Source organism: Protopterus annectens, chromosome 9.part0, assembly GCF_019279795.1.
Source record: "Protopterus annectens isolate FY-2018-M chromosome 9.part0, PAN1.0, whole genome shotgun sequence".
Lineage (NCBI taxonomy): Eukaryota > Metazoa > Chordata > Ceratodontiformes > Protopteridae > Protopterus > Protopterus annectens.
The window spans coordinates 512118387-512133837 of NC_056743.1; the positions used below are offsets into that span (position 1 = coordinate 512118387).

General features: G+C 40.4%; 1 protein-coding gene across 2 annotated transcripts in view; it reads right to left on the bottom strand.

Moving 5' to 3' along the window:
- Positions 1 to 285: 285 nt before the first annotated feature.
- LOC122811313 (hexokinase-2) overlaps positions 286 to 15451 on the bottom strand; it is a 62824-nt gene continuing 47658 nt past the window's right edge. For both annotated transcript variants that reach the window (XM_044083078.1, XM_044083079.1), the window contains exons 16-18: positions 10858 to 11013; positions 10167 to 10400; positions 286 to 2947 (exon numbers count right to left, since the gene is read on the bottom strand). In XM_044083078.1, the coding sequence (XP_043939013.1) occupies positions 2803 to 2947; positions 10167 to 10400; positions 10858 to 11013 (535 nt within the window). In that variant the 3' untranslated portion in view covers positions 286 to 2802. The remainder of the gene's footprint in view (positions 2948 to 10166; positions 10401 to 10857; positions 11014 to 15451) is intronic.

Here is a 15451-nt window from a genome sequence, read left to right on the forward strand (position 1 = left end):
AGAAATTGTCAACCTTAAATTCCTGTACAAGTTCTGTAGCATAAGATATGTCCAACTTGTAAAGGCTGCTCAAAAAACCTATCATGGTCTGTGGCAGACTATATCCTAGCCACCCCTTCCTCATATGGCATCTCTTCTTGGCATTTCAAATATTTCTTGTATACTTAAACTTGCTCTCACATTACTTCCACTTATGTGGTCACTCAAAATTAGTAGAGCACAACATGGTGAGTAATTATGCATGTGGATCTTATGCAGTGCAGGACACTTCACACAGCCAGAAGGAAACATTTATTTTTCTTTTATTTTACCCCAAACAATTCAAAGACTTAAACTATTAAACATCTGAAGTACAAAAATAAGGAAGCATTTCACATTAGTTTGTATAATAAATACATAAATAGAACTGACATTATGCATCATTGTGAATCTCTCACACATCATGAACAGTCTTTGGCTTTAGAAAACTGAGAATATTTAGATCACTGTACTGCAGATACAAAAGGCTGTCAAACCCAAGTATGTTGCCATGTAAGGCTTTGTTCTCTTGTTAGCAGATATTATCCAGTTTGGTTCCTTTGGCCCCTATCTACATGTTGACATATCTGTATTAATATGATGCATCCATTATAGAACTACCAACATCCATAACAAATCATGCCTCAGATGTTATGCATCAGTCATCATATCCACATGTCCCAAAAGGAGCAATAAATGTTTGCAGAGTGCAATTTATGTTATACACTACATTAGTCTGTTTCAAAGGATTTAAAACTATGCTGAGAAAGGTTTGAACTGCATCAAACTACTCAAAAACAAGGAGACGAGCAAATGTACAGTAAAGAAAACCTGTGCACCACCAGTGATATAGTAAAAAGAAAGAGTCATCACATCCATACCATTACCATGGGAATGGTCCCAACAGGTCTCAAGCCTAATTAATGGCCTTCAGACGTTATGTATGGTGCATCTCTCAAGCTCATTACAGTGCTAAAGGAGATGTCGAAGCACTTTGAGCCCTTGAAAAGGAGGATAAGCAGCTTTTTAAAGCAGAGTGAAGACCACTAAAGGGTTCACATGTTACTAGAAAGAGTGACATCGTTACCCCATCAGATTTTAAGCAGAGAATACCTTGGAAAGTACTCCAAGTAATGTTTAAAAAAACAACTCTGATCTTGGAGTGCAAGCAACAGCACATAGCAAAGGTCCATGTGGACTACCCTTCATATGAAGTCAGTCCACTTGCTGTTCAGTAGGAAGACAAATTTTGTCCAAATCTACCCTGCCACAATATACAGGGGTTTAACCACTGATTAAATGTTATTGTTGGATCTGTGTGGTTCAATGTCCTTTTAAATGTTTAAGCACATCTATATTCTATACAGAAATTACCTTTGATACAAAAGTAATCAAAAATGGAACAAATCCTAAATAGCAGCAGTGTCCATGTGTCAAAACTATAACTTTTGTTCAATACACATGCTCACAGATAACCCAATCTTGCAACCTGGGATTCTCTTAAAGTCAGTTTCATGACCAGTTCCAATGACTATCTGACTGAACAGTTTAAATTTAGTCCCACAGCCTGTCTAAAGTGCAGAACAGAAAGCCATGTGGTTAAATCAGTTGTATTGTTCTAGAATGCTAGAAAATACATAGGTGCGACTAAAGTATGCATTATTCAACTCTTTATATAAAATGGAGCTGTTTCAGCACATCAGCCACAAACTGAACGCAACACAACACATTTAAAAATGTTTCCATTCACACCATCTTCAATACCACTATCAAACCTGGGGATTTCCTACTTAATATAAGCAGGCTGTTAAGACTGGGAGTGGTCTGCAATGTTGAAAACCACTGGGAGAAGGAACCATGATGCATTCTACTTACAACACACTTCCGCCAAAAGCATTACTTTGTGTTGACACTGTATTCTATCTGCATAACTTAATAGCCTACACTTAAGCCTACACTCAAGCCACATTAAATTATGGCAGGGTTTGAAGAGGTTTCATATCTTACTAGAGTGTTATATTTGCTGTTAAAAATCACATCAAGCCACTTTGTGGCATTTGATCTTGCTCGAGTGAGCCTAAAACAAGAAAAGGCTAAGAATACAACGGAAAAGAATAAATAAGATTTAAATCAACACAATGCAGTTATAACATGGCTCTTGTTTGCTAATGTAGATGTATTAGCAAATAGAAACAATAGCAGCAGTAAACTTGCCAGTCTACACGCACACTTGCTTCTCAGTTGAAAGATTTTCTAAATCTGAAGTAAAAGATTCTGAGCAGTGATGACTGCACCTCAAATTTTGGACTCTGGGCTCTTATTATACAGAGCCCTACAATAGTTTGCCATGGACTCAATAGTCTAATTCCAGAAGTAAATCAGTGTTGCACAACCTGTTACTGCATGCATCTTCCTTAATGGCAAATTTCACGTTTAAATACAGTTTTTCCAGCTGGAAGTTCTTTACTGTGAAAGATTCCTTCATTGATAGCACCCACAGTAGGGAAGGTTCCTTCATGGATACCTAAGAAACAAGTCTTTACACACGTAGCATCAATTCAATGAAATATGGAGGACTGCTGTTAAAATATTAGTACTGCAACTGTAAACAAACTCAAAGCAAAAAGACTTCCTCCCAACTCTTGCAGAAGAGATGCTGTGAAAGTGTCGTGTCATGTTAAAAGTTCATAGGACCAAAACACAAACTAGTGTGTTTAACATGGCTACAAACTTAGTTGAATGGATTGGTCCTTATCTGAATTTCAAGCAGAACTGAACCCATCTTCACCTCTGTCCAGCTTCTCTTACTCTGCATGCCACTGCAGTGATGAGTGCTGCACCTTTCCCACTGCCATCTTCAGATTCAATGAATGTAACTTCACAGTTTGGAGACAGTATTTTTACAGTGTCTTGCATGATGACTGAAAAGCTGAAAAAAAAAATAAAAACACGAACAGATGGTAAATGCAGTTAACACAACCAATACTTCAAATGGTTACTTTCACACAAGACTCATTTGCATTTGAATAGCAAGTGCTCATGTAGAACTATCCAGGCAATTAGCATCTCTCACAATTTCATATACTTCAAAAGGTACTGAAAACTTTGCAGAGGAAACATTCAACTTCCAGCCTTGCTTGTAGTAACCTTGACAGCCTTGATGCAGAGTTTAGTTTTCAGTCTTACTAGGTTAATTACAAAGGGAATAATGCAAATATCACTCAAACCTTCCTACACAAGCTTATTTGCTATGGAATGGTTTATAAAGCAATACAAAATTCATATTTTGATTCAACTTATTCTGTAAATTAGGGCCAATGCACAAATATTGCTAGTATTGCTTACCAAGGTTAAATGATTTTACCCATTTCCAGTGGAATCCTGCACAAAGCTGTTTTTACACACACTGAAATTCCTTGCAACACAGGAACCTTCCCCATAAATGGTTCTTCAGCATTAACCATGGAAACTCTAGATTCTTGCAAACAGCACTATCAAAAACAGCTGCAGTGCTACAGCACTATTCTGCCTTAACACAGCCCCTCAGCCAGACGTTCCAGATATAGCACACAGCAGACCATTACCCCCGTCATACACCAATTGCAGCCTGTTTGTTCCGAAACAAAAAGGAACTTCAGTGCACCAACATTTATCTTGCCTGTTGACATTTTACCTTGCCTTGCACATTGTGATATTTACAAGTGTAGCAATGCATTTTCTTGAAGCATTCCTAATTTTGAAGTCCATTTTTAGCGCACCCAATTTCAATTAAGCTTGTAAAATTTAAGCATGCAACCAAAATATGGTTGCTTCTGTGATCTGCATAATGAAGTACAACCACTGACAGAAATCCATATGCATGCATATAAACATATCACTGAAGTCTATGAACACAGTCGACCTACAAAATTCATGGTGGCGTATTAAGTTGCTTAAAATCATTAAATGGCCCAAATAGACTAGATACAGGGTACAACATGCACTGGTGTATCATGGCATAATTGTACCAGTCACATCAGTGCTACTTTGCATGCAGCCATTACAGGCATTTGTAGATCTCCCTTTGTTGTCTTTAGGCTTTTCCCAGTTAGGGGTAGCCACAGTGGAACTCCGGTCTGCTAATGATTGGCAGTAGATTTTCACTAAAACAGAGGTACCAGCTAGATGTTCAACCTTCAATGAAGGCATGCCCATTGGTCTTTCGAACGCCCACCCAACCACGAGGAGAACATGCAGATTCCACACAGAAGGCACTCCCACAGAGAATCGAATGGGAGAACCTCTTGCTGTGAGGCAACAACGCTACCGCTGCACCACCGCGGAAGAGCATTTGTAGGTCTGGTCTAAAACCAGCAGCCTATTTTGGATTCTTTTGCTTGTATCTGCAGTCATTCAATTGATTCAGAAGAACTGGCATTTCAGTAAGTTTGCTACTTTAATAGTGCAAAAATTATTTAATATCCTACCCTTTCCTAAGGAAGTAAGGCATTAGGCAGTCTCATCTAGTGGCTGCTGAATTACTTGATGAAATCTTAAAGGGTGGTAGAAATCATGCAACAGTTCGCATTCTTTTAAGAAAAATTTAAAATGGGAAATTTACTAGGAATCTGACTACATAGCAAAGTCAGGGAAAAAGCTGCAAGCTACAGCAATCAGCATCCCAAACTGTTCAGTATAGAGTTCCAATGAAGGCCATAGCCTTTTTGGAAAATGCAGTATATACTCACCATGTTAGATCCATGTAGTTTCATTCTCATCTTTTGAGAACATGTGGGTTATTGGATCCAAACTCAGCAGCCTCTATAAAAAGTCTATGAATTAAACTAAGGAAAGGTAAAAAGCATTTAACGGCAATGGCTTTTGAAGTATTCTGATCTAGTGAGACTGTGCACAGACAGGGCATAGCCTCCACGAAAATGAGACGTGGATCCAATGTATATAACTTTCATATCCAATGTTGTCCATCTATTCAAACATATGGGACAATACCAAGCTGTCAAACTGGGTGGCATCAGGGAAGGACATTCCCAGAGTATGGTGGAGCCAAAAGATTAATGCAAACTTGTTTCCCCACTATATGTTGGGTGCACAAAGGTGTGTACAGCTGCCCAAATGGCTGCTGCACAAATCAGTTGACTATCCTCTAGTGAATGCTTTAGGAGCAGCAACTGCTCTTGTTGAATAAATCTTGGCTTACTTGTTAAAAGGTAGATTTGTTTTACGATATACAAGAGAGACAGTGTCACTTAGGATCAGATCACGTCAGACTGCCTTTCCTTTACTGGGCCAAAAAAAGGTAAATTGATCACACTTTCTCAAGTCTGTCCTGTGGATGTAGGATCAGAGTCCTCGGACACTATGTAATTAATACAAGTAGTATTCTCCCTTGTTACAGTACCTTTAAAGAACATAGGAAGAGGTATAGATAGACAAGCTGGAATAGGATACCACCTTAGGAATAAAGTGATGCATTATTTTTTGGGAAACATAATCCTTGTGAATCAGATATGGGAGATTTTGATGAGAGGGCTTCTAGTTCTGAAATCTGTCTGGCTGATGCCACTGCGACTAGAAGAGAGTTTAAATAGATTACCAGGCTCCAAGTGGAGGGGGGTTGAGTTAGAACTAGTAGAGTATAATGTCCAACAGAGATGGTAGATCTCTAATGGGAGGTCAAAAGAAATGCATCCTTAAAGCCTTGAGATATTTATGGATGCAATTGAGATACCAAATTCCAACATGAAAATTTCCAACAGCTGTCAATTGAATCTGGATAGTTTCCAAAACTTGAGCCTTTGTCAGAGAGATCAGATAGAAATTACAGTACAGAAGGAACTGGTGCCGAGAAGGTATCTAGATCTCTGGAAAGGCCCAAAATAAAAAAATTCCAGTTGCTGTAGTATACTTTTCTAGTAGATGCGTTTTGTGAAGCAGAATGAGAAACTACTGCAGAAGGAAGCCTGGCATCTCTGGCTATGGTTAAAACTGGAGAAGCCACGCATAATCTCTGGTGAGGAGCCCAAATGCTTCCGTTTGCGTATCCATTTTTAAGAGACACCTTTTTGAGGTACAGTAGGTGTCAGAATCGGACTGAGAACAAAAACTTCAGAAACCCTTGGTACAGACTGTCCCTGTGTAACTGGATGAAGAGGAAGCAGCTAAAAGCAGTTTGGGTTTAGATGGAACCAAATTGCAGCTAGTCCACTTTTGGAAGTTGCCAAAACCCTTTCAAATGCTTCAAATGCAGAAGCTGCTACTGGTGCCAATGATTCCCTCCACTTCAAAGAGGAAAGTGCAACCTTTGCACCAAAAAGCCCCTACTCTGTAGTGGATCTATGGTCCAAATTTTGTACAGATGAAGCCCCAAGGGGAAAAAGTTCTGAGAATCTGACTCAAACCCCCCCCCCCCCCCCCCAAGGCTCTGAAGTTTCAGCTAGTGCGTTTCATCCTAGGCAGGCAGAATTGGAGCTGAAAAAGACTGGGACCTAGTCAGCAAATATCAAAGTGGAACTCTAGCTTCTTTGTCGGAACCAGAACTAATCTGTTCTAATACTCCAAGCCAAAGGTTGATCAATGCAGACTCTTAAATGCAGAGTGTAAGATGGCCAATTCGTAGTACCTTCCCCCAGAGGAAGAGTGCCAGGAGAACTCCAAGCTGGAATCAGTGTCCTCAAACATCCTGTTGATGGAAAGCTCTGCAAGGCTTCTAGATGAGATGATGCTACCAGAAGTCAAAATACCTTCTCCTGGAGGATAGGGGATGAAGCCTGGAACATAATGGGCCTGATGAATAATGGATTCTAGGAGGAGAATGAGCCAAGGAGTAGGTGGGTTCTGATCATCTTCAGGTTGGGACCATCGAATGTTGATGTTACTAGTGTTTGTATATTATGAAGGAGACTCATTTTCTTTCCTCTCTTCCCTTCAGATTTGGTCTTTTTTTCTTGTAGAATGCTACAAAGATGAAGGGATAGCCCTTGTCTGTGTGGGAAGGAGCCCCTTTAACACCAATTTGTCCCTTCAAGTCTGGAGGGACCTAGCATCGAAGTCCACACAAAACAGACACTATCAAGATGGGGAGCACCAAGGAGGTAGAAATAGTGCAGGTCTTGTGATGACACCTTGTGCCCACATTTTGAACATTTCTTGAAACTATGTCTAATGGTTTTCTTGAGAATGTTTTAGAAACTTAAGAAACCCATCTGTAACCATTGTCAGTTGATGCAGAGCTGCACTAAACTAGCTAGCAGCTTTGAAAGTAAAATCCAGAAACTTAGAAAAAGGTCTGAAAATACCTAGACAGAGCAAATATTTTTAAATCCAACAATAAACTCGCCTTGAAGACTGAGCTCTCCAGCATTCAAGCAGCAGAGACAAGTATTTCAAAGGCAACCTAGGGAATTGGGCAAGAGTGATTTCTGGAACGGATAATCTCAAGATCAGCATGGAGGTCAAATCCAGTCATATCTGACAATCCACATATTGGAACGGGCGAAAATAAACATTGAAGTTCACTCAAGCTGTCAACTTGATGTCAACGTTGGGACTGCCATAATTTTTATTCCACAAATTACTACTTTCAAAAGAACTACCTATAACATTTCTCAAATAGCTTCCCCCCCAAATTCTCAGGCAATAGCACAATAACCTTAGTTTATGCTCGTATCTTCAAAGGAAGATGTGCAGCTGGCTTTAAACTATGATCCGAAATGACACCAATATTCAGAGTCAGTTTGCTCATCTAGCACCCAGTGCTGTTTTCAGATGTGAAGACCCTCAAGCTGGAGTAAAAATCTTATCTGACCCCATTTACCTTAATTGTACAGATTTTTTTTTTTTTTTTTTTACTTCTCAAAAAAAAGTGTACTTTTCTGACAAATCACTGGGGATTGATACAAAATGGCAGACAACTGAATTTCAGATTTCATATTCTTTGGAAAATGCATGCCAATGTAAAACCTGTTCTGCAAACTTTACAAGCTAATAAGTGTAAAAATTAACTGCCCATGATTTTAGACCCTTAACCCTTGTTTTTAGCCTGGTCCAGATTTCCTGCACTACGGTTGAAAGGTACAGTACCCTCAAATATAAAGACAGTTATCTGTAACAAACTGCTTGCTACAAATGTACACTATAGTAATCCATTTGCTTGTTTAGTACATACCATCCACCACGTGCTTCAGGGCTGAAGCCAATTACAGTATCTACATTCATTTCTAAATACCAGTACTGAAACGAAGCCTCATTGAGGACTGCAGACAGGGCCATGCAAAGGGGACAGGCACCCTGAGCACTAACTGTAGTCCTGCCAACAGTTTTTATTGGGTTTACTTTGAAAAAGAGACCTGAAAGACATGTTTAACTTACCATTTACTAACAACATTGCAGTTTCTCAGTTTCTATAGACCATTTTGACCTAAAATTTTGATCCAGCTTCAAAGTCTACATGTTGAGAAAAACTGGAGACTCAAATGGTCTTATGTTTTGTCAGTCTTAAACTTGAAAATATACAAATGAAATTACATGCATGCCTGTTTCACATGCAATGACAGAAAATGAGAATATTGGCATTTGCTCCCATTTCATTACAGTCTGCTAATAAAATGGATTCAGATACGTTACAACTTTGTTAGCCTGAAAAAAATTCTTCTGGACCTAATAACAAGAACAAAACACCCAACTTCCAAAGAATACTGGTAGGATCTAGCAATAAAAGGACTCTGTAATTCTAGGAAAGAATCAAATTTCACAGATTAGGACCCTCAACTACAAAATGCAGTAAAATTGTTCCATGTGAAGACACCTGTAACTATTCACATAATGCAATTTATTGCATACAATTTTAAATTGGTGAAAAGAATTTAAGTACAGCAATAAGCCACTATTTTGGATAAGTTTTACTTCTGATAAAAACTTTAGGCAAGTATTAAATGGGGCAGTGAACACCTCAGAGTGGAAAAAATTATTAAACAAGTACACCTATAATAAAGGTATTCTACTGTAGGCATTTCAGTGAAGTGCTGACAGACAGAGACTGAAGCCCATCTGACATGCAAAGAATTAAAAATCACTTCTCACATAGGGACAAAGTCCTAATAATTTTGTCAGTGTAACCCCGAGAAACTTTTAACACTCAAAATGGGAAAACAAATAGTGTCTTTCACTAGCACACTCATTTCCTGCATATCCAATTAAATTTTGTGCTAGACTGTGCCCCCTCACGACTAGAGTCAAATATATGGACCAACAAAGACTCCCTAACTGCTCTTTACTTTCATTCACAGAATGTCCCTGCAAACAGAGAACTCCCTGCAAACAGAGAACCACTTCTGGTGATTACCAACTGGAATAAAATAGAGCTGTGTTCCAATTTCACACACCATCCAATGTTTGTAATAAGCTAAATAAATGGGGGTCGTGACACGTACATACACATTTATCCCACTGCCATGTGGTTTTGCCCCCCTTCAAAGGAGTATTACCCGATAAAAAAAAAAAAAAACTTCTGAAGATACTGTCTGCCCCCCCCCCCCCCATTTCAGCAGTCCAGTCAAATAGAGTGGATTGTGCTGGAAAAACACTGGTATAGGTAACTCTTGGCAACCAATGGTTGGAAGTGTGTTGGAGGGGGAAAAAAAGTGAAAAAAAAAATAGCAGCTCTACTTCCAGGATCTATTATTTTAATTGAGAAGCTGCAATACATTTTCCAATCCTTTTGTAGTACTAGCTAAATCATGCTTGGGGTTGGGAGGGTGGCCTAATTGTCAAGGTGTTTGCCTTACAAACACAAGGTACAGGGTTTGAATCTCACAGGAGCTAATTGGCTCGCAAGGGCAGCCTCGTACTAACCTATAAATTCTGAACGAGTTTTTCAATTTAGGTTTGAAGTCTAAAGCAGAGTTCTTGGCACCCATAATAAAAGTCCTTCTAGCACAGCATCAAGACAACTTAGGATGTTCTTGTTAAAGCAGATTATCACTTAAACTAAAGTGAAATATTTGATTTTTCTGTGGTGTTAAAATGTATTGCAATAAATTACATATCACTGAGAAATAAGCATTCAAAAACAAGTTTATAAAACAAAATCTTCTATAGAAAAACTTTTGAAATGCAATTAAAAATTTAAACATCTGGAAAAAAAAACTTACTGAGGATGAAGTTTGTAAAGTGTGCCATCCACTCCCACTGTGACCTTTAGAGACGTGAGGCCACGGTTTAATCTTATTTTATCTACGACTGCTGCCATGCCTGCACCACACAACTGGGCAGCACGTTTGGCTACCACAGTGCATACTTCCTTCACAATAATACTGTCATCACAAGTGCTTTGCAAACCAAGATGCTGCAACACAGCACGAACCTGCAGGAGCGCCAAACGATCACTACAAAGAAGGAAAGTAAAAGGATCGTATTAGGCTGCCTGGTTATACACAAAAGCATCCCAAAGCTAGGTTTTAGAAAGGACTTAGTATTCTTAACCCCCCCCCCAAATAGAACATCAATTGTAAACTGTTTTGCAATTCTTTAAACAAAAATCAACCATTTTTGCTTATTTATTGCAGCTGACTAGCCAGACTACCACTGTTTAAGGAAAAGGCTGAAGAAAAATGAATGTGTACATTTAAAATACTTCTGCTTTAGACAAAGAATACTTGACTCAATGTCAGGACCAAACCACAGCCCACAGAGTTGCAATACAAATCAAGTTAAACTTCAGAGTGGTCTCACTCCATATTTAACAGTCTCAGGTCCTCCATAATTAATCCTAGTAACAGCACATGGCATCTACAGGTATTATTTGTTACAAGTCAAATGATGTTTGGGTCATGTTGTACGTACCTCTCTATTTGAGACAGAAATTTGGTTTCAAATATTCCTCTAGTCTTCAGTCTCTCAGAAATCCGACCACGGAACAGGAGGCCTCGCTTTGTGAAGTCGATAAGAATGTTTCTTACTATTTCTCCTAAATACATACCGCTGATCATTTTCTCATAACTACAAAAGGGGGGAAAATATTAGTCTACAATCTGTATTCATAGCTGTTAAAAAATACTAAGTTGTTATGCACACTTTTTTTGGCTGTTGCAGAGAACTACACCAACAACTTAAGCCAAACAAACCAGTTCAACTGTAGGTGGTCAAACAGTTTGAAATATCATTAAGCTGACATATCATGAATTTCTAAAAGTGTAGGTACAGTGTGTATACATACGCTGTGTAAATGTTATGTTAGGGAACCAGCACTTGGTCGAACATTTTGAAAATTTGCTTGTAATGGCAGTGCAAGTGAGAGTGACCACAGGGTACCAGCATTACTTGAGGTTGTTCTGCAGTGGAGACAGTAAATGTTATGTTAGGGAACCAGCACTTGGTCGAACATTTTGAAAATTTGCTTGTAATGGCAGTGCAAGTGAGAGTGACCACAGGGTACCAGCATTACTTGAGGTTGTTCTGCAGTGGAGACAAGTAGGTGGGGGCTTGCCCCCACACCAATTTTTTCTTCCACTGCAGTATTTGATAATCAATTTAGGTTCAATTTTGCAATTCTGACTATAAAGTAGTTACACTACTAAAGCTCTCCTTTGAGTTTACCCCATTCGGCAACCAAGAGAGTGGTGGCAAAGTTTCTTTAGGACCCTCCAGCTGCAAGCTTACCATGAAATTAAATTCATGTATTCACCACAATTAGGCATCTGTGTTGTCCATTTTCATTCTTCAACATATGGGTTATGGATCCAATCTTCTGATCCAACTCTGCCATTCCACAAACCTTCCTCCCTCTAACAATAACATAGTCCTCCCTATCACCTCGATGCTGCCACAAGGATTTCAATATAGAACAAAACAGTTCCAGGTTTGAGCCCTGGGTTAAGTTACAAAAAAATCCATCAGGTCACTCCAGAAGAAGTCAGGAAGGGGGGGGGGGGGGAGAAGCAATGGGAGTTGAAAAATGGATAGAAATGCCTAGTTACAGTGGGTACACAACTTCAATATGTGAAGTTATTTTCATTCTTCAATATATGGGATAGTCCCCCACTACATAAATCTTGGGTGCCCTTCCTGGAAAGATATTAGAGAACAGATGAACCAAACGCAGCTGTGCTTCGAGAAATGCCACACTATCTTAACGTATATCGAAGATCTACTTCCACCTTTTCTGATATACAAAACTGCAGTTATGTTGTTGGGTTGTATGGTAATGGTCCCTAGAGGGAAGTACAGTTGTGTACACTTACCATAAATGTAGATGTTAGAGTGTATTCCACTGTTGCAGTCCTAACAAATGGGTTATCTGGTAGACTTCAGTTGGCCAGAATACCAAAAGGTAAGTAAAAATGACGTTGGTTGCAGTCGTTGGTAAAGGGCGCCAGATACAAAGGTAGCCAACATCACTTCCTCAATCTTTGCCATAACACAGTCAGAAGCCCCTAGAAAAAAGGCCAAGCCAAATGCCAATTGGGAAATATCTAATTCAGCCTGTACCTCAGGAAAATAGGAGAGGACCAAAAAGGGGGAGAGAGGGAGGGAAACCAGGACTGCAACAGTGAATACACTAACATCTACATTTAAGTGTACACAACAGCAGCATGTTTATCATGTTTCACTGCAGTCCTAACAAAGTGGGTCGATTACTAAAGCCCAGTGAGAAGGCAGTAGGAGCCAACAGAATCAAGGGTTGGAGATGATGCTCTGCAACAGCAGTGGCAAACCCTGCCCTGGCTCTGGAAAACAGAGGTAAATTTTTTATGAAAGTGTAAACAGAAGACAAAGTGGCAGCCTCCAAAATTGCTTTAGTAGGGATACCCATTCAAAAGCAGAAGTGGAAGCTGCTTTAGTTGAGTGGGTCCTAACCCTTCGAGGAGGAACCTTGCCATGAAAACAACAAGTTGATGCAATGTGCAATCCACTTGGAAATGGTTTGCTTAAAAAATAGCCTTGCCCTGAGCTCCAGGGGCAAAATGGGCCAATAATTGATCTGATTTCTGAAGGTCTTTAGTCCTGTCCAAGTAAAACCTGAGCTGTCTGTACACATCAAGAGAATGCAGGATCCTTTCACCTTTATTTCGAGGATTAGGAAAGAAGGTAGGAAGGTGTATGGACTGATTAAGAATAAAGGTAGAAACCACCTTGCGCATAAAGGACGGGTTGGTTCTCAAACAGCCCCTGTCTGTATGGAAAATAAGGCTCCACATCCATTAAAACCTGCAGCTCTGAAACCCCTCCTTGCTGAAGTTATAGCCAAGAGGAAAGCAGTCTTCCAAGAGAGAAACTTTAAATCTGCAGTGACAGCTGGCTCAGAGAGGAAGAGAGCTTCTCTAGAGCAAAATTAAGATCCCAGGCTGAAGTAAGTGCCCTTCTGGGAGGTTTAAGTTGCAAGCACCTCCGAGAAACATTTTCATCAAGGGATGAGAGAAAATGGGTTGTTCAAGAGAATAAGCAGAAACGGCTTAAGCATGGAGCTTGACAGAAGTAAAGCAAAGACCAACCCTGAAGCAATTTAACCAGGTATTCCAAGATCAGAGGAAGGGTAGGCTGAGAAGAATCCCCTCTAGCCTGCACCCGATGAGAAAACCTTTCCCCATTTGCTAGCATAGGACTTTCTAGTGCTAGGCCTCCCTCAGCACATCAACCACCTGCTTGTAAAGGGAAGATAAGGAAGGAGTCAAACATGAGCCATGCTGCCAAGTGAAGGAATTGAAGATTAGGATGCAGAACAACTCCCTCTTCCTGAACCAAAAGATCTGGCTTCAGAGGAAGATGCCAAGGAGGGAATTGGGACAGAATGTGAAGCAGAGGATACCAATGCTGTCTGGGCCAGAATGGAGCTATGGGAATAGTCCTTGGTCATTCGCCCATAATCTTTAGCAACACTGGGCCAAAGAGGAGGGAAGGCGTAAATGGATAGCAACGTCCAATGGAAAGACAGAGCATCCGCTCTCCAAGCCCTGCTGTGATGCTGTCTGGTGCAAGACGCAAGGTAATTGTCCAGGGAGGAGAAAAAAGATCCACCTGAGGTGTGCCCAAATGTTGAATGAAAAGTCCTGTTCAACTGCCCCTTGTGAGGATCCAGGGTTCGCCTGCTCAAATGGTCTGCCAAAACAGAGCCTTCCTGGAAGGAACTGAGCTAGGAGATGCAGGTCCAGGGATGCTGCCATGGACCAAAGATTCATGCTTTGCACAGGGGACAAGAGTGCATCCCTCCCTGCTTGTTGATTTACAGGACTGTGGTTTTGTCTGTTCTGACAAGTAAGGTCCCCAGATTAAGAAGGTGTTTGAAGGCTAGTAAGGTCTGTTGAACTGCAATCAATTTTTAGGATTTATGTGCAAGTGCATCTGCTGGGCATTCCACCGTCCCTCTATGCATCTGCCATTCAGGTGTGCTCTGCAGGCAGTCAAATGTGTCTGTAGTCAGAACTTGAGTGGCAGGTGTGTCAGAAAAACATGCCCTTGTTTTGTAGGCAGGCTGTTGCCCACCATAGAAACTCCTTCAGCAGAGATGGAAGCAGAGGGATCATCATATCCAGGTCCTGTGTGCGCTGACACACAATGTTCTTTAGTTACCATTGCAATTTCCTCATATGCAGTCTTGCATATGGAATCATGAGAATACAAGATGCCATGAATCCCAGAGCTTGTAGGTATTTCCTTGCAGGGAGCTGGGACAGGCTTGCAAAGTCCTTGAAGTAGAGAAATAGAATATATAGAAGAAATACATGAGAATCAAGGACTTTGTAGTACCCTTCAGGTTTCCTGGGAGCAGGGAGAACAGAATTTTGAGACCAGGAATTTTCCAGAAAAAAGCAAATCAACTTCCAACACAGGGGGAATAGAAAGAGGCTCATGCTGAGGTAAATCAAGAAGCTCCTTTTTCAGTTTTAGATTGGGGATAATCCTGGCTTTCCCCATTTAAAATGTTCCCCGAGGGCATTTAAAGTGTCACCAAAAGAGAAATCCTCATGAGAAGCTGAAGGAAAGGATTTCTTTGCATACGAATCCTCAAAGGGAGGATAAGCCTGAGAATTCCTCATTAATACAAAAGCTGAAGAAACAGATCCTGAACAGGACAAAACCTCAGGAGAAATTTCCCTACTCTTAGGAGGGCGAGTATGAGATCCCCTGAGAAGAATTAAATCATTAGCCATTTTAACTATCTGGGATTGAGGAGAACTAGAATGAACTGGAGCCTGCCTTTTCACAGGCTTACGGATGGAAGGTTTATCTGCAAGCCTGAAGAACTCTGGAGGCCTGGCAACCACCGAAGTAGCACGAGTAGAAGGAAGAAGTTTGCTGTCAGATCGCAAAACAAAGGCCTCGGACCCCAGAGTCTGCTTAGCGGTATAGCCTCCAGCAGAAGAGGCGACCAGCAACAGGTCAGAAGCCAAACTGAAGGCAAAAGGGACTGACACTACATCTGCGGACAGAAAAGCATCGC